The sequence below is a fragment of the Copadichromis virginalis genome, linkage group LG5, assembly GCF_057382275.1.
Source record: "Copadichromis virginalis isolate Kocher_CV1m ecotype Utaka linkage group LG5, C_Virginalis_male_GT1.1, whole genome shotgun sequence".
In the NCBI taxonomy this organism is placed as follows: domain Eukaryota; kingdom Metazoa; phylum Chordata; class Actinopteri; order Cichliformes; family Cichlidae; genus Copadichromis; species Copadichromis virginalis.
Window position 1 is genome coordinate 42,196,745 of NC_140622.1, and position 19,957 is coordinate 42,216,701.

At 45.8% G+C, this 19,957-nt stretch overlaps 2 protein-coding genes across 2 annotated transcripts in view; both read left to right on the top strand.

The window, feature by feature from the left end:
* ctsa (cathepsin A) overlaps positions 1 to 19,957 on the top strand; it is a 59,233-nt gene that overhangs the window by 25,986 nt on the left and 13,290 nt on the right. The window lies entirely within an intron of this gene.
* snrpb (small nuclear ribonucleoprotein polypeptides B and B1) lies at positions 102 to 6,305 on the top strand (the record flags this gene model as incomplete). The annotated part of the gene is made up of 7 exons (XM_085457915.1): positions 102 to 164; positions 3,380 to 3,531; positions 4,792 to 4,903; positions 4,988 to 5,140; positions 5,222 to 5,351; positions 5,951 to 6,082; positions 6,166 to 6,305. Coding segments are annotated over 7 exons (783 nt in total), but the record flags the coding sequence as incomplete, so codon positions are not given.

Consider the following 19,957-nt stretch of genomic DNA (forward strand, 5'->3'; position numbering starts at 1 on the left):
TTACATCGGGGAGAGGGAACGTCGCACAGGCGGGGGGTGTTATTGATCAGACCCGGCTCTATCATCAATGCCGAGTTCGAGTCCACCTCGGGGCGTAACCGAGACCTGGGGTTCCGGGGGCAGAGTCCGGATTTTACCGGGACACTCTTCTGGTCTCCGTGCCGGTAGGCCTCATCTTCCCGAGCTGCTGGAGTGGCGCACACGATGAGCGAACTCGGTGGCAAACAGAGAGGCTAACGGCTAACAGGGTCGAGCTAACTTTATTGAAATAACTATATTTAACTTGTGCTACAGACAGGTCATAGGTCAGAGTGGTGCACTTTTATTGGGAAAGGGGCTTGCAGCATTGGGTGGCTGTAGCTTAAATAAAATGGTAAATGGCCTGTATTTATATAGCGCTTTACTAGTCCCTAAGGACCCCAAAGCGCTTTACATATCCAGTCATCCACCCATTCACACACACATTCACACACTGGTGATGGCAAGCTACATTGTAGGCACAGCCACCCTGGGGCGCACTGACAGGAACAAAGCAGGGCATGGGAAGGTTGCTGGTTCGATCCCTGCTGCTCCAGTCCAGCTCCATGAATAAAGACCATCTCTGAATCGAGGAGGAGGCCTAAGGTTACATCTTTCGCCATCTTACAATGCTGTGATTGCAGCCATTCCCCAAGTCTCTGTAAATGGTACTCATGGCCATTGATCAGTGGGTTTTGGTTAGTGGTTGTTGATCAATGGTTATGAGAATTTGCATAATTATGATTAAGGAACTGAGCACTCAGCCCATTGTTCTCTCAGTGGGCTGGTTTCAGTCATGCAAACGTACTGTTTATAAGATTGAAACCTGCAGTCAGCTGAGACTGAAGAAGTCACTTGGATGAGTGATGAAACGTTTCTCCCACAAAACGCTACGTCCAGATGAACAGAATCAACTTTTGGAGACTCCATGAATAAAGTATTATCAATCAGCCTGCAGGTTAGATGGAAGACACTATCTAGAGTTCTACTGTTTTATTGATATGTGCTGACCCTTTATTATGAAAGCACCTGTGTGCTCTAACACCTTATCGACCCGTGCTGACACAGGTTACAGGTGAATTATTCTTCAGTTATGCATTGTAACTTAAGCCATAACCTGATGTGCACCTCCTGAGAAATGTAACTACACATTGGGTTGGCATAAACTTGGCGTGGAAGGTTGCGGTGTAGGAATAAAAGGAGTGTACAGTAACATCAGTTAGAACGTAGCATTCCCACAGAAGTTGAGCTTCAGTTTACTGTAGTCTCTGTTAGTTCAGCAGGGTTTTATTCTGAACCGGTGGGACAGTGACCACTTTCCTTCCTGTCCCGGTCACAGTTTGAGCTTTGTTTCTGTCATTGTCTAAGAAGCTTAGAAAGAAAAGCGCCTGGACTTCTTTAAGTTGCTTGAAGACGTTTCACCTCTCATCCGAGAAGCTTCTTCAGTTCTAGAGTCAAATGGTGGAGAGTCCCAGATTTAAACCCCGTGGGAGTTTCCCCCCCAAAGAGGGACTAATAATAAAAATAATGTACACTTTTTATTGATCCCCGTGGGGAAATTCTCTGCATTTAACCCATTCACTCAGTGAAGCAGTGGGCAGCCACCAGTGCAGCGCCCGGGGAGCAGCGTGTGGGGATGGTACCTTGCTCAAGGGTACCTCAGGGTAGCCGTTCAGGGGATTCGAACCCCTGACCTTCCGATCATGGGGCAACCGCTTATAGGGAAGCGCTGTATAAGGTTCCCGTTATTGATGTTTGGGTGGTTGACCGGAACGGATTTTCTCCTGTCACTTTCTCGTCATCCCTGACGTGCTCTCCGTTGCAGTGTTGCCAACTCCTCAGTAAGGAAAATCGCTATTGGTTGTCCTAGAAGTCGCTAAATGACGTCATCGCCTAATTTGCATAATTGGTCATGCTAATCTAATTGTAACCTATGTTGTTGGAGAGAGAAATAACATCGTGGAAGAGACATAAAGTGAGTAAAAAACGTCCTAAATGCATTTAGAGTTTATTTAGAACTACAAATTAAATTTCTTTTAGCAATTATTGGTTTTTTTAATGTCACAATTCCAACCCTGCTCCTTTACCCGGGCTTGGACCGGCAAAAGTGACCCGAAATAGGCACTCTGGTGGAGTTACTTTGTGTGTGTGTGTGTGTTTGAGTAGTTTTAAACCTTGTGATCCACAAAACAGCATAAGAGTAAAAGAAGAACTGACTGCGTTACAGCACCCGCTGCTTGTTGAAAGTAAAAGCGATAAGCGTTTTCACGTCTTTTTTAGCAACTTTTTTTCTAAAAAAAAAAAACTCGCTAAAGGGTCTGAAAACTCTCTAAATATAGCGACAAAGTCGCTAAGTTGGCAACACTGCTCCGTTGTTTTTTCCCTGCTAATTTTAGCATCACACGGCACAGCTTCTGTATCACGTGGTATAAGGCTCCGCCCTTGTCATTTGTTGAGCAGGAAGAGTGAGCGCTTGTTTTCATGCAGAGTACGTCCCGGATCAAAATGCGGTACAGTCGTCGTCTTTTTTCTTTTCTTTTTTTTTTTTTAAATGGTTGTCATTTGGAAATGAGATCGCACATAAGTATGAATCGAGATTACAATTTTCTAACGATTAATCGTGCAGCCCTACTGTTTGGTCTCTCCAATGTAGAGGTCTGGGCATTCCTCGCTGCACTGTACAGCATACACCACATTGTTAAGTTTGTGTTTTGGACTTTTTTCTTTGGGACGAACCACTTTGTGTCTGAGTGTGTTTCTGGGTCTGAAATACACCGGGATGTCGTGCTTGGAGAAAACTCCTGAGTTTCTCTGATACACCGCCTCTTTCGCTTTTCTTTCCAAACTCCTTAGACTACGATGACCTGAATGGCTGAGAACCTTCACAGACATATTTCTGTCATCAAAGGAAGTTGTTCTGTTAGGTCTGTCTTGTGGAGGTCCCCTCAGCTGCAGTTGCCTTGTAATGCCTTGTGCCTTGCTCTCATTGGCTGGTTTGGTTGCTCACCTCAAAGCTGTGAAGTTCAACTTGGGACCGCCCAGTTTGTTTTTGTTTCTGGCTGAATGCCATTGGGCGTCTCATCACTGAAGCACGTTGCCCTTGAGGTGAAGACACGTAACCTCTGATATGCTGATGGGGAGCCCCTGGTTTCTGACCCCTTACCTGTCTTAGCTCTGAGAACTGGAGACTTTCCTGAGGAGTCTAAAAGAAGATGTTGATGATGGAACTGGCGTGTCTCTTTGATTGGTCAGATGCTGATAATATTGATGTTTTTGATGAGGGTATTGATAATGTAATGTGGTGGCTCCAATGGTCAGTCATGATGATGATGTAACACAGCCCCTCTTTCTGATTGGTCAGACGGTGGGGAAGAGCTCAAAGATGCTGCAGCACATCGACTTCAGGATGAGGTGCATCCTGCAGGATGGGCGGATCTTCATCGGCACCTTCAAGGCCTTTGACAAACACATGAACCTCATCCTGTGTGACTGCGACGAGTTCAGGAAGATCAAGTAAGTGATCTGGCTCCACCTATACACTGGATTAAGGGGTGGAGCTACAGGTGTTAAAAGTCACACAGAGAAAACCAATCGAACCAGAGGCTGCATGTCACTAGCCAGGGTTAACTCTGGGTTTTATAAGGTGTCTTCCACAGACAGCGATCCCTGTGAGTGTAATCTGATACAGTCACATAAGTGTCTGAGCGGGAAAATAAACATTTCAATTACAGAGAATGATTTGTCTGAGCGTGCTCAGTGCTGTTCTTTGTTTCTAAGGTGATGGTTGCACATCAGACCGGGGTAGCTTTAAACTGTATCCATGGAAACATTAAAGCTTCCTGTCCACATCTTGATAGAGACAGAGTGCACACACCTGAACACCTTTTCAACCAATCACATTCATTCACCCTGATCTGATTTCATCTTTGCAACTGAACGACACAAGGGGTGTCCAAATTCATGGGCTGCATCCTCCTGAGGACGTCACAGCGACGCGACGTTTTTTGAAGGATGGGTCGGGTGTGTCCTTTGTGGCCCACCATATCCCAGAATTCATAGCGTGGCCCAGCCAATTGCAGTTTCCAACAATGGCGACCGCTACTAAGTTTTAATTTTACTCTTATTACTCTTTCTGGGTCACAAAATAAACTTTGAAGATATTTTCAGGCGAGAAAGTAGCTGTGTAAAATCAAATATCTGCTCGGTTTATCAAGACATCACATATTTGCAAAACTGCTCCAACGTTTTCGGAGACGTCTGCTACCCACCAGCTCGATGTGCCAGGCAAACTCCCGGCACATGGTTTTCAGATCACAGCCGTCTTTCGCTACTCAGGTCAAACATGATATATAAGTCACTTGGATAACTTGTTTTATTTGTTCCTGAGTAAATCAGTTTGGCTGAGATCAAAGTTATTAGATTTTAAATAAAACTTTAATAATCCCCCCGGTGGGTTCCTCCGGGGTTTTCACACAGCTGAATAAACATCAAACAGAAAACTGATTAAACAGACGTGTGAGACGGTTGAGAGTTTACTCCAGTGTCCTGTTATATTTCAGAAAGCAAGGAGCAGACGGCGAGGTTATTAAACTCCTGTGAGTCAGCAGTGACGCTAATGTGAAGGCTAGACCGCTCCATTTCACAGCCTCGCACTTCCGGCGTAACCGACCTTCTGAGGACCCGGCCCACGTAGACCGCGAAGGCCGGGTCCTCAGGAGGATGCAGCCCATGAATTTGTAACCACACCGTGACTAATTTCTGGGTGTTTTTCAGGCCAAAGAACTCGAAGCAGCCGGAGCGTGAGGAGAAACGTGTTCTGGGTCTGGTGCTGCTGAGGGGGGAGAACCTGGTCTCCATGACAGTGGAGGGCCCGCCCCCTAAGGACGTGAGTGGCCCCTGCGGGAGGAGCTTCGTGAAACTGTGTTTGTTTGTGTTGAATTAATTCTGACCTCTGACCCCTCTCCTACAGACGGGGATCGCTCGTGTCCCATTGGCAGGCGTGGCAGGAGGGCCAGGCGTGGGGCGGGCAGCAGGTCGCGGCGTTCCCGCTGGTGCTCCGATGCCTCAGGCACCAGCTGGCCTTGCGGGGCCGGTCAGAGGTGTGGGCGGACCATCGCAGCAGGTAAATATGGTGATGCCAGCTGGTCTCAGTGTGTGTGTGTCTGAGCACGCTCAGTGATGACAGTTTCCTGTGTTTGGGCAGGTGATGACGCCGCAGGGTCGAGGGACGGTTGCCGCCGCAGCAGCAGGCGCCAGCATCGCTGGGGCGCCGACCCAGTACCCACCTGGGCGAGGAGCCCCGCCCCCCATGGGCAGAGGAGCCCCACCTCCAGGTCAGTGATGTCACTGTAAGACAACTTGGCAACAAGACCAAGTTTGATGTGATGTTTCTTTAAAAACAAATAAAATCCCAAGAAGCTACAGGTGAGGCACCAGGTGCGTTCAGATTCCTCAGTCATGTGACCTGCATTCTCCTCATGGTGCTGCAGTGGTTCCTTTGTCACCTGTAGAGAAGGAGACCCTGGACCTGTAGTTTGTAGCGCTGACCATCAGAATATGACCTGCATAAACAAAATCACAGCAGAAGGAGAAATCAGTGGGAGGAGTCAGATGTGGGTTCGTTAGTCCGTACTCTAGGTTTCGTAGTTTAAACATGGCGGGCATGCAGCGTCAAGCTGAGGAGTCTGTTGGTGCGGTCGTTGCTCCTCTCCTTTTCTTCACCTGGAGACTGAGTGATCACCTGCCCAGGTGTGAGGCTTCTGCTCTGTGGCCCTCTGTGAGCACAAGGGGAGGAGCCTCTTAAACAAAGCGCTGCTCAGTGATCATGTGATCAGTGATCATCCTCTTCATTATCAAGAATCAGTTTACTCTCTTACAGGGTCAGCTGTTCCCTGATGATTGGTCCATTTTAATCTCTCCCCCCTCTCTGCAGGTATGATGGGACCGCCCCCTGGCATGCGACCACCGATGGGTCCTCCAATGGGCATGCCACCTGGTCCGGGTCGCGGCGCTCCAATGGGTATGCCCCCCCCAGGCATGAGGCCTCCTCCGCCGGGCATGAGAGGTAAGATTTCACTCTGGAAACACCCAATCGGATCACATCGTGGTATTTATCAGACCAATGTGACTTGTGCTCTGCTCTTTCAGGACCACCTCCTCCTGGGATGAGACCTCCCCCACGGCCCTGAAGAGGCTCCACCCCTTCACACACACCTGTTGTATAGATTTTTTTTTTTTCAACTTCTGGTTTGTGTTTTTTTTAAATAAAGTTTTTCAGTGTGATTCCACTTAGTTTGTGTAGTTTGTATGGTTATCACTTCAAGAAGCCAATCAGAGCCTAGGGTGTCAGCAGAAGGCGGAGCCTGTGGCATCTGAGTGCATTGCAATCATCCCTTTTGCTCAGGAAGGGTTCTCACTGAGAGACGTGCTCCAAAGTATCTGCATGGCAGCGATAATCAGCTGTTCCAAACACTAAGGAAAGGAGCTTCAGTGCTTCCTTTAGATCAGCGGTGGGCAACTCCAGGCCCCGAGGGCCGGTGTCCCTGCAGGTTTTAGATGTGTCCTTGAACCAACACAGCTGATTTAAATGGCTAAATTAGCTCCTCAACATGTCCTGAAGTTCTCCAGAGGCCTGGTAATGAACTAATCATGGGATTCAGGTGTGTTGACCCAGGGTGAGATCTAAAACCTGCAGGACACAGGCCCTCGGGGCCTGGAATTGCCCACCCCTGCTTTAGATGAAAGTATTAATTTGGTCTCCAAAGTCAGTCCATGGCTGTGTCCCAATCCAGCGACCGCACACTTCGAGTACGCATTTTGAGACCTATTACGTCACAGCGACGACGACTATTTGTACTCCAAATGCGCCGTCCATTTCCCCAAATTTGAAGTGTGGTCCAGTGTATACTTCCTGGTCCCATATATCCCACGATTCATAGCTGGGTGTGGATAATTTAGCCGAAAAATACGGCAGAAGCGGAGTGGCCGAAGAGTGAACTTTCAAAAGTAAGTACCAAACGGACTTTAACGTGTGTTTGAACGAGCTGACGGTTCACTCGTTAAGCTGAAAGAAAGATGCTTTAATCACAGCAGTCACACATGTGTCCACTGCACCATCTGGGAACTCCTCTTGTTTCGTAATAACACAAACACTAAATCCTGCTTCTCTGTACTGTTGTGTAGCAGTGTGTACACCTGAGACTGTCACCTGTCTGTCTGTCCTGCACTCTCTCTCTGTTTCTTTCTCTCTGATTGTGGAATTAAAGTATGAACATGTGTTTATAAGTTACACTTGTGTTTGAATCCTGCAGCTTATCACACATTTGATTTCCATGTGTGACAACTGCAAGTGTCCAGAGTGAGGACAGACTGAGGGACCCACTGCTGCACATCATCTGTGAGGCTTTGCACCCCTGATGATCCACCAGGACAAACTCAGCAGTATGTGAGGAAGAGGAGGAGGAAGAGCCAGCAGCAGCTGACAGATGGAGAGAATAGACAGACTGTTCCCTGTTTGTGAAGGACTGCTAGGAAAGTTTAACATAACTGTCTGTGCTGAATCAGTCTTATTAGGTAATGTTCAAATAATGTGATCATCCCAGTGTGTCAGTGTGGGAGAAAGTACTCAGAGTACTCAGGGCCTTCAAGTTACACACTATGAAAGGCAGCAACAAGTTTAATGTTCAGAAACCTAAAGTCTGTATCAGCAGCAGGATGGAGCTAAAATAAATGTTGGTTCCAGTTCTATGAAGCTTTGAGTATTTTGGATCAGTAGCTGCTGTGTTTGTTGCATCATATTGCTGTAATTGTTTATATGCTTTATATATTCTGAGCTAAGTTGATCTATGGTGTTACATCATATTCTATAAGGATGTTATGTGTTTGTAGACTTTCTGCCCAGTTTGACCCATTTAGCAGACGTCAGCCTGTTTAAGGCTCTGATATCTATTCTGTGTGACTTACAGCAGTTATGACATGGTCTGATTTTCTCACCCAATAAAGGAATATTTCATATATCAGTCTACTCTTCATTTTATCAGAAACAGTTATCACAGCTCGTACATTTGATTTTTACACATGTATGTAAACATTGAGACAAATTTAGTGATGCCAACATATTAAACGAACAATATTTGACTCATATATAACACATCTGTAGATACACTGTCACAGATACTCGTCTTTGAGTGAAGAGTTAAGGTGATAGGAAATATAAATAACTGCAACTTGAATCTTTGACCCAGAGTTCAAGCTCTGCTGTAATAACTAATAATCTGACAATATTATAATATTGGCCATATTATATTTACATTACCACAGTGAGATGACTTTAGTCGGATGAACAACATCAGCTAATTGTTATTTACTAGCTAATCTTAAACGACTGTTTAAGATTAGCTAGTATTACATAAAAATGAATGACCAACAAAACACTTTTCTCCTTCATTTCTTTTTTTGACACTTTTTATTTGTTTAGGAACATTTTTATGCAACAAGATAAAAGAAAAAAAGAAAAAACAGAAACAGTATGAGGTCATGGGAAGATAACATACACCTGTACATACATCTGCACATCCACACATACATACGTCAACAAGTCTGCATTGCTAATTCTATGCATCAAAGGGTGCTGCCACAAGCTGTAAAGTCCAGCCATTTTCTCCACCGTCTCCTTCCCAAATCTCCCTGCAGTCGCAGAGTGAAAGTCATACATTCCATCAATTTGACGTCTTCCACTATAGAGGTAAAAAGTGTTACAGTGGGAGGATCTCTACAGAGCCAGCGTTTTGTTATGGCCTTCCTCGCAGAAGCCAAGAGAACTTTCAGAAGGTAAACATCATCTGCAGCTAAATCGTCTGTAAAACATCCCAGATACAATGAGGTAAATGTACGAGACACATGGAATCCCAACACCTCTGTAATTATCTTTATAACTTCCGTCCAGAAGGGTCGTATGAGTGGGCAGGACCAGAATACATGACCGTAATCAGCCATGACTTCCCCACAATTCCTCCAGCAAAACGCAGGTGTAGCACTGAATTTAGACTTCTGTTTAGGCGTTATGAAATAGCGTATAATGTTCTTCCAGCAGAAGTCCCGCCACATGTTGGAGTTAGTCGTGGTAAACTGTGTCTCCCAGATCCGTGCCCACCCATCTTCTGTAATCACAATGTCCATTTCTTTTTCCCATTTCTGCTTTATGTAAATCGTTGAGTGCCCTTTGAGCTTAGTCAGACATTTATACAGTTTACTTATCAAGGCTCTGTTACTCCCAGAGTCATAAGCATCAATGAAAATATTAACAATCGAGAAGTCTCCACGGACACAGCTCTTCAGTCTTTTGCCAATATAGTCACGGAGTTGCAAGTATCGAAAAAAGTCTTGTTTCCCGAGATCGTAAGTCTTGCATAGGGTATCAAAAGCCATAATTTTAGATTTTACAATAACCAAACACCCAGCAGTGATTCCATGCCACACCCATTGTTTAAATCTACTATCGTGGGAAGCAGGTAAAAAAATCAGGGTCATACGCTGGCCACCTCAGAAGTTTTATCTCTTCCTGGAGTTGCGCCTGCTTGACCACTCCCCTCCATATTTTTAATGTAAAAGTGACCCAGTGGCTGGGCGTCAAGGTATCGTCCAAATCAGAAGCTGCGTGACCAAGTCTAGACTGGATTGGCGTGTCTGAGAGAGACATCTCAATCGTCTTCCACCTCGCACAAAAAGATGGATTACACCAACACACCAAGGACCTCAGCTGAGCAGATAAGTAGTAATTCCTCAATGAAGGTAGAGCCAAGCCCCCTTTGTCTTTCGGCAACTGCAAAGTAGAGAACTTCACCCGTGGTCTTTTGTTAAGCCAAATGAATCTCGAAATCTGCTTATTCCATTCTCTGAATTGCTTCTCTGGAATTTGAATAGGTAAAGCAAGAAAAAGATAGAGTAGTTTGGGGAGAATACTCATTTTAATTATCTGTATCCTGTTGCCAAGGTCGAGAGGGAGCAAGGCCCAAATGTTGAGATCGCTATATATTTCTCTATTAATACGACTGTAATTAATATCATACAGTTGTGTCAGATCTCTAGGCAGAAACACTCCCAAATATTTGATAGCAGTTGCCTCCCAATTAAACTTGAATTTTGCCAGTAGTGTCTGGTCCGGAGAAAAATTAAATGACAGAACTTGAGTTTTTTTGACATTAAGGACATACCCTGAATACAGGCCATATGTTTCCAACATCCCCATTAACACTGGTATACCTGAGCTGGGATCCATGATTGTCACCAAGACATCGTCTGCGTATAAACACACCTTGTACTCGTCCCCTCCTATTACAATCCCTTTCAACGATGCTTCCTGACGTACAGCCTGGGCTAGAGGTTCGATAAACAAGTTGAAGAGCTAGGGGCTTGCTGGACACCCCTGTCTACATCCTCGTTCTAGAAAAATAGTATCGGAGAGGCTACCGTTAATTTTTATTCTGGCAGTAGGGAGAGAATAAAGAGCTTGGAAACATCTTATAAACTCGCTACAGAAACCAAATCTTTTCATCACTAGGAAGAGGAAGTCCCAATTCACTGAATCATATGCTTTTTCAGCATCTAAACTAAGAATAACTGAGCTTGTTTTCTTATTATTAATGTGTTCGATGATGTGTAAAGCTCGTCTAATATTATCGTGGGTTTGTCTATTTTTCAAGAAACCCGTTTGGTCTTCATCAATCAAAGAAGGCATTACAGCATCCATTCTTCGCACCAAAATAGTTGTGTATAGTTTATAGTCTGAGTTCAGGACACTTATCGGCCTATAAGATTTGCAGTTTAGTCTATCCTGTCCCCCCCTTTGGCAAAACCGATATGAAGGCCTCCTTCCAAGAGGGAGGTACCAGACCTCCTTTCAAAATGTAGTTAAAACTAGTTTCCAACAGGGGAAGAAGGCTTTCCCTCATGGTTTTGTACCATTCGGCAGGGAGCCCATCGGTACCTGGTGATTTATTGGATTTAAGGCTGGAGATAGCTTTAATTATTTCTTCCCGAGATATTAAGGACGTTAACTTACTATTTGCCTCTCGACCAATCGTAGGCAGGTCTAAGGAATTCAAAAAGTCAGTCATCTTATTTACATCACCCTGAGTAGATTGACTATATAAGGATTTGTAATAGTTTTCAAACGCTTTTTGAATTTCATCCAGGTCAGTTACAACATTGTTACCAACCGGGTCTCTAATCTTATAAATATTATTTTCAGCTTGCTGTTTTCTAATCCGCCACGCCAACTGCTTCGCCGCCTTAGGCCCCGCCTTATAATACCTCTGTTTCATGAACCTTATGTTTTTCTCTACTTCTTCGCTCAATATCTTATCTATCTCCTGCTTAATCGGTCTGATCTGGTGGGTTACTGTAGTATTTTTATCCTTTAGACCTGACTGTTCCAAGGCCATTAATCTATTCTGCAGTTGTAACAATTCTTGTGACTTTTTCTTTTTAATCATGGTCGACCACGCAATTATTTTTCCTCTGAGGACAGCTTTGGCTGCATCCCATACAATACTGTGATTTGTCTCTCCATTATTGTCCTGCAGGTACAAGTTAAGATCGGCTGTCATTTGTTTCACAAAAGCGGGGTCATTTAACATACCGGTATTTAGTCTCCACAAAGTTGTCTTCCGTGTCCCGTCCAAATGTAACGTTATATAAAGTCCACTGTGGTCAGAGACATCTCTTGGACCTATTCTGCAATCTTTTATCCTGTGTAAATCCCTATTAAACATAAAACAGTAATCTATCCTCGAATACACTGAGTGTCGAGCAGAGTAAAAAGTGAATCCTGACGCTGACCCATGGATAGATCGCCACACGTCAATAAGCCCTAATTCCGTTAACATTCCTTTAACCCGTTTCCCTCCAGACGTGCTTTTCCTGTCCCTATTATTTGAGTCTAATCTGGGATTTAACAGTAAATTAAAATCTCCTGCACAAATAAGAGTTCCCACCGTTTCCTTAGAGATCAAATCAAATATCTTCTTAAAGAAGCTTGCGTTGCTTCCTGGGGGTGCATAGACATTTAATAGTGTGACCGCCTTATTCTCTATTCTACCTTTTACTAAAACAAACCGACCTTCCTTATCACTTATAGTAGATATATGTTCAAATTTTATTTTATTTGAGATAAGGATAGCTACTCCTCGTTTTTTCCCGGCCCTATACGATGAATAGAATGTATGTCTGAAACCCATCTTTTTTAATTTCTCATGTTCTGCATTGTCTAGATGAGTTTCTTGCCAATATGCCAAGTCTACTGTCTCCTTTTTCAATTTGGCAAATTAATTTGCTTCTTTTAATAGGGCTATTCAGGCCATTTACATTTAGTGACAGCATTTTATAGAAATTATAAGCCATCAAGTGGAGATGTGGAATACAACATAATCAACCCAGACCTCAGAACATCACAACCAGAACTCACTGAACAGCAAACACACCAAACATTAACAAGAGCTTCCAATACAAAGGATATAACAGTATCCTTTGACATTGAGGGGACTGGCCACAGGGTGGGGCCCCTCATCCGACAAGAGGGGAGTGACCGACAAAAAAGCCAAAAAAGGGCAAAAAATAAACGAAACAGTCTCTTATCGCTACTAGACATAACGTGGTGGTTCTCTAACCATGTCCGTAGGCACCAACCTAAAGAAATATGAATTCTGAAGGATACGAAAGTCAGTGTTCCTGCGGTTAGATTATCAAAACTCTACCGCCAGCTATCTCACCGTTGTCCCGCCATCAGCTGTTCACTCGTCTGCTGACACTTTTTCTTGCTCCCTCCGGAATGCTTGGAGTTTTTCCCACACGTGCTGCTGGAAGCCGCCCCCGCAGTGTGCTGTCTGCGTTTCCCAAGGAAGTAGCTGCTTTAACGTGTCCTCTGTCATCCTGTTGGTTTGGTTCCCCAAGGTGATCTTACCCACGGCTATTCCCCGCTTTCTTAAATCCTCGGCAGCTTGGCTCGCGGTATTATATAGGACATTGCCTGACGCATAAAACACTCGCATCTTACTTAGTAGTGTCTGGAAACGGATCCCGTTGTCCTTCAAAGCCTTCTTAACTGGGATATATTCCCGTCTCCTTTTCTGCACTTCCAGAGAGTAGTCATGATCGAAATACACCCGTTTGTTTTGGATATGTACCCCTTTGTTCCACGCCGTGCGGAGAATCTCTTCTTTAACAGAGAACCGGAGGAAGCGCACTATTATTGAGCGTGGTGGGGCGTTCGGGGGTGGTTTCGGTCCCAACGCGCGGTGTGCGCGCTCAATGCCGAGAGCACGGTCCGGGCCGAAATCTTCGCCTAGGTGTTCTTTGATCAGATTTTCAACAAAGGTAGTCACCGACGAGCCCTCCGAGTTTTCCGGTACACCGTAGATCCGGATGTTCTTGCGTCTAGCGCGGCCCTCCATATCGGACACCTTTTCCTGAAGCGCCTGTTGATTTTCCAACAGCTGCACAAGTGTATCCCTAACACCAATGTCCCAGCGTTCCGAGTCAGCCATGTTGTCCTCGACGTGCTTTAGCCGACCAGTCATCTCCTCCACCTGATCCGCCATCTCGTGTAATCTTTGATTCAATTCCTTAGAGAGTTCAGCCATTTGCTTCTTTACATCCTCCCGAAATTCCGTACCGAATGCTTTGAAGTCACTCTTCAATTCAGTTCGCAATGTAGCCATTTCGGCCACCAGTACGCTACTCACAGCATCCCGAAGCCAACCCAGACCTTCACCTCGGTCGCCATCTTGTCCCGATGCGAGGCTTGCCTCACTAGCCGCGGCGTCCTTCTCCATTTCACAGTCAAGAATGTTTCGTAGCCCGTATCCTCCCTTTTTAGATTTATCCCCACTCATTCTTGAGTCGAAAAATGGCAATGTAGCCCTAATACAGCTCTCGAGTCCGGGGAAACACACGGTTGGTGCCGGAGGTCACTCTCTATGCGGCCATGCGGTGCTTCGAGCCACCGGAAGTCCACTTCTCCTTCATTTCTGTCACACAAAGCTGTATGAAACGTTTCTCGCGGTTAGTATCATAGTTGCTAGTCAACCTGAGCAGCGCGACGAAGGCCTGTTTCACAAGCCTCTCACTTCCGCACTTCTCGTACTTCCTAGCACGCGCCATACGTAGTGCACGAACTGCGCGTACTCCACAGCGTGCGGTCGCTGGATTGGGACACAGCCTGTGTGACTGACTGTTGGAGGCTGAATAATCTGCATCTCATTATACTTGGTTCAACTGAACAATGGTCAATGTTCAAGGACTGATTACTGTTAGATCTTATAAGATCTAACAGTTTGATGAACGACATCTCCAGGTGTGAAGTTTCAGCCTCTTACTGACCACTGTTTGATTTCCTTGTCCATCTCATTAACTGAAGAGAGACATCGATCTCTTACTTGGAAATTTTATAACAGCCTTCTGCATAATGACAACTTCTGTATTGAAGTGAAAAATCTAATGGTGGAAATAGACCAACTGGATTTGTCACAAGTGAGCAAATAGGAATGGTTCAGAGTCCAAGTGAAACAGACGGCAGTTCAAATGAGCAAATGTGCCAATAAACAGAAAAGACAGGAGCAACAAACCATTATTGAGGGCATTAACAAGCTGTGCTGGAAACAGGATTCATCACTGGATGAACAATTACAACTAAATAATTTTCAATCCCAATGTGACAAACTGTTGTTAGAGAAAACCAACGGCGCCTATGTTCGTTCAAGAGCTGGATGGATGGAGGAGGGAGAGAAAAACTTTTCCTACGTCTTTAATTTAGAGAAACACTGAAAAGAAGAGTCAATCACTGGATATTGAGGAGATTTGACTGAGGACCAAGACAAAGTAAATGAAGAAACATTACAATTCTGCAGCAACCTTTATAAGTCCAACTATTCAGCGGCGAATGGTACTGTGTTTCCTGAGAGTCTTAGAGGCTTTATTGGAACATTGGACGAAAGTGTGAAGGATCATATGAAGGGTAAACTTGCAACAGAAGCGCTGGACAAGGCAGTCGAACAAATACCCAAATCAGCAGGAACTGATGGGCTAATGGTGGAATTTTACTCCTTTTTCTGGGATCACATTAGATCATTGCTCTACAGTGCTTATTTACAATGTACCTCATCAACTAATCTGTCACCCACATGCTGACTCCATGTGGTGTCGTATTCTCAGATCTTCATTCAAGGAATTACGAGGGATTGATTTTTTATTAGGATGTGACTGAGATCAGTACAATTCCTGTTAAACTACCTAGTTTCCATAAACAGATTCTTTACGCCTGGAAAATGATTTTTGCACAACTTCTCTCCCCACATGTTGAGAATGTGGAACAATAGACTTAAACCACTAACAGAAAGTTATTATTGATCAGAAACTGGTTTGAGCGGCATCTTGTTTGTAACTGACTTGTTGGACTCTAATGGTGCTTTATTGGATTTTGTATCTTTTCTGAAGAGAAACAATTTAGACTGCCCACTAAAACATTACAGAAAGGCTTGTCACGCTATCCCATTAGCTCTGAAGCAGCTAATATGCAACACATTGTTATATTCTGACGTCAAACCAGCGCTGCCAAGTTTAAAAATGGGAAACTGTAATTTAAATGATAGCAAATGTAACAATAAGTTTATTAGTGTGAACTTCAAATCAATTCCTTTCCATGAGTTTGACTTGGGTAGACGTCTGCAGGCCTTCACGGGCATCAGTCACTCATGGAAAAAGCGTTTTCGGAATTTGTTAAGTGGCCTGTTCCCCCAAAAGTTAAACAAACCCATTTTAAGGTAATTAATAATATATACCCAGTATCTGAGGAGGTTTACATTTGAGGTGGACCTGTGCTCTTTTTCTGATCCTGTATCAGCTGTTTTTTGGTCAGCTGGAGAGAGTTTAGATGGAAAATTATCACCAGATTCTACAGAACAGCAGAACCGCTCAGATGGGCCCAACACATGTTCATGCTGGAGCAACTGTGGGACACACTCTGCCAACCATACCCATATATTTGGGCTCTGCCCTAAACTGGAGGCAGTTTTCAAAGTAAATATTCCATGACGTCCTAGTGTTGGGAAGGAGTCCAGAACTTACTGACTGCAAAGCCAAAACTCAGCAGCCAAATAAAGTACTCACTGCAGCCCTAAAAACCAGAACTATCAGGTGGTTAAAACCAGAACCTCCCACATGTAACATCTGGATCCAGAAAGTGTGTGGTGCCTATCTGATGGAACACATTACATACTCAGACTACAGAGACCTGTTTTTGAGAAACGGGGGACCCATGCTGCCTTTGTTAATACAGTGAAGAGCACCACCTAGTGTTGGGAGCTCTCTTTCTCGGCACACACACACATTTATTTATGGATGGCACAGGGAACGGGGAGACCGGAGGACTGCCTCATATAGGGTTGCCAACCGTCCCTTAAAAAACGGAATCGTCCCGTATTTAGAAACAAAAGTACACGTCCCGTATTGAGCTAATAAGGGACGCACTTTGTCCCGTAATACAGTGAGAATCAAAAGTAGTCTATAACTTTTAATGGAATTAACACTTTGTTTGAAAACATAATTCCCAGCCCCTCTCCTGCTTTGTGACCAATGAGCTGACAGCACACTTATGACAATTCGAGTATGACAAGTCAGATTACCGCTTATCTCATTGGTCGAGGAAAGGTCGCTTACGAAGAAAATACCGGAAGACAACAGATGACCACAACAAGAAGCATGGCCAACAGGGAAACAAACGCCGACACTGCGGTGCAAGTCTCGGACGGCACACTGTGCCTCCATAAAATGAAGGTTATAACAGAAAATCTGTCGCTCTCTCTCTCTGTCTTTCACTCACACAGACACACCGCCACCATCAACTTTGCTAAATTGCTAATGAAAAACATTAATCAGGCAGCTGTGATTGAGCAACAGTGTAAATCCAACTATTTTCACGGTTGTTGTGGTCGTGATAATTTTGTGATGCCACATCGAAAAGGCTCGGATGAGCTTTCCAAAGTTCTACAAGTTGTGCCTCCATCGCTTGTGTCCAGATCACACGCTGCACAGCCGTGCTGCTCCATCTTTTTCACCGACGTTTACATGTTTGCGCGTGAGCAATGTGAGCGCCTGTGGTGACACCCTTACGAGCGATTGATGATCGGCAGTGTTGGGAAGGTTACTTTTAAAATGTATTCCATTACAGAATACAGAATACATGCCCCAAAATGTATTCTGTAATTCTGAATACTTTGGATTACTTAATATATTATCATGCTTTTTACAACAACGTGAATGTACTATTGCTGTGTGATTTATTACTATTACTGAAGGTCCGCGACTCCAAACTGTAGTAAAGGGACCTCTGACTGATACCGCGGGGTCCCTGTCGGCTCGTAGCCGAAAAATAGCTTTACTTTGTTGTGTGGGTCAACTTTTCTGGCGAGAGACAGAGAGAGACGTTGAAAGGCTGCTCCAACGGAACTTATTGTTTTCGGAGGAAAACACGAACACGGTGTACAGTCGAGTTCTTAATCCGGTTGTTCAGTCTGACGTCACTAGCCGTGTCTGGGTCTAAACTCCGCTGCAGGTCCATATATCAAACGATCACTATGGGATTACTGAGAGTTGAAAAACTGTCTAAAGTCTTTCATCTTTAATAAAATGATCAGCGTTCTGCTCTACCAGGTGTAACAATTGAGTTTAACATCCAGGCATCCATGAAAACGGAATTTATGAGATTTAACGGAGTTAGAAGTTAGCAGGGAGTTAGCTCGCTAGCTTCTATCTAAATACAATATAGCATGTCCTGACTGCGGGGTTTTGGAAACAAATTAAAACGTACAGCTCTGCTATCACTTCCAGCATAAATGAAGACAGAAAACTAAACAGCAGTGACGTTTGTAGGGTTACTGAAGTTTGGCTAGCTGGTATATAATGATGTGCTACATGACCGCTAGCGACACAGCTATGTTAGCATAATATTGTAACGATGGTTAAGTGTTACTGGACAGTGACATGTTGGTTTTCTCTGCACACTGTTGTTGTTCCTTTAAGATTCATGTTTGGTTGGGCTGCAGGAAGTAGTGAGGGTGGTGTACAGGAAGGGGTGGGGGGACCTGGTTGTTCTGTGTGTGTGCCAGGCTGAAGAGAGGTGTAGTTCGAGAGTGCTTCCCCCTGAGTTAACAACCCGCTGGCTTATGTGCCGAATAAACGGACAAACTGAGACCCCAACCGTCTGGTTCTTGTGAACGTTACATTGGTGTCAGAAGTGAAGAAAGAAAAAAGAACCCCAGAACGCCCGAGACCCTGTTGCCGGCGACGCTTGCCGTTACGAGACGAGGATGTTGCCGGGCAGGATTAAGAAGGAGACGGAGGAGAGGGAGGAGAGGGAGGTTCGTCCGCGCTCGCCCGCCCATGGAGTGAGGGAAACGGCGCTGCGGCTGTCTGCCGAGGCTGGATTTTCTCCAGGTTTGACTAGGCTCGGGAACTGTTCGCACAGCGGCCGCGATTCCGGCGGGAAGGAGTCGACCTCGCTTGGCGCGCCGTCACGTGATGTAAACAAACATGGCGGCGCCCAGCAAGCTGCAGCGAATATAAAAACGCCTAAGTTCAGCGGCAAGATGCCATGGGAAGTGTTTATCGCACAGTTCGAGCTGTTAGCTGTTGCAGCTGGCTGGTCTGAGGAACATAAAGCTCTCCAATTGGCTTTGTGCCTGTGTGAGGATGCAGCTGCATGCCTGCTGCTGCTGACCGAGGAGCAGAGGGGAGATTATAATGCTCTGGTCGGAGCACTTCAGAGGCGCTTCGGGCAGTATAACCAACCAGTGCTGCTGAGGTCGGAGTTCCACAACAGACGCAGATTGCCAGGTGAGCCTCTCCGCATTTTGGCCCATGAAGTCGAGTGCCTTTGCCGGAGGGCGTATGACAGCATGCCACCATCAGTGCAGGCGGAGTTAGCTCGGGACCAGTTCCTGCAGGCCCTGAGCCCTAAAGAGCTCCGCATGCAAACTCAGCTTGCTCGGCCGGCCACACTCAGTGCAGCCCTGGAGCTAGCGTTGGAGAGGGAGATGCTTGCAGGATCCTCTGGGGGCGCTGACGACGCACACGTGGTGAGGGCTGTGTCAGCACCTGTGGAACAGATGGAGACGCCAGCGGGCCTGTGCAGTTTGGTGCAGACAGCTTCGCTGCAGTCGCCTTCCCCTCGGGCTGACCCACACCGCCGACCTCAGAGCTGCTGGGGATGTGGACAAGTCGGACACCTCATCAGGCAGTGCCCCAAGCTTGCAGCGGTTCAGGGAAACGCCCACGGGCCCGTGTAGGCGGGAGTACATGGGCCTGGGAGAACGACATCCCCACACCACCGCCACCTCCACCCGGTGCGGCCATCACTGTGGGCTGGACCCAGGTTGGCGGCTTTTGCCATGTTCCAGTGACGATTGCGGGGGTGTCCTGTACGGCCCTGCTGGACACGGGATCCAATGCAACGCTGGTCCGACCTGATATTGTCCCAACCGGAGCTGCTGTACAACCGACTAACGTGCAACTTAAGACTGTGACCGGTGATCTGGCCCCAATGAGAGGGAAGGGAGTGTTCCAGTTCAAGGTGGGGGACCTCGGTGTGTCTTATGCTGCCTGGGTGGCTGACGTGCAGGACGCCTGCATCCTTGGGCTGGATTTTTTACGAGCCATTGGTGGTGTACTGGACTTAGGCAAAGGCCTCCTCGTACTCCCTGATGGGAAGAAGGTGCCGCTTATTCCTCCCCCGGTCTGCACAGTATCTGCCGCGGCGTCCACCTCCACCGCAGAGACCCCTGCAGACCCGCCAGCAGAACAGCGAGCGGAGGAGGAGGAGGAGGAGAGGCTCTCAGCAGTGAGGAGTATCTGGTCAAAGAACTGTGAGGGGCTGACTCCACAGCAGCAA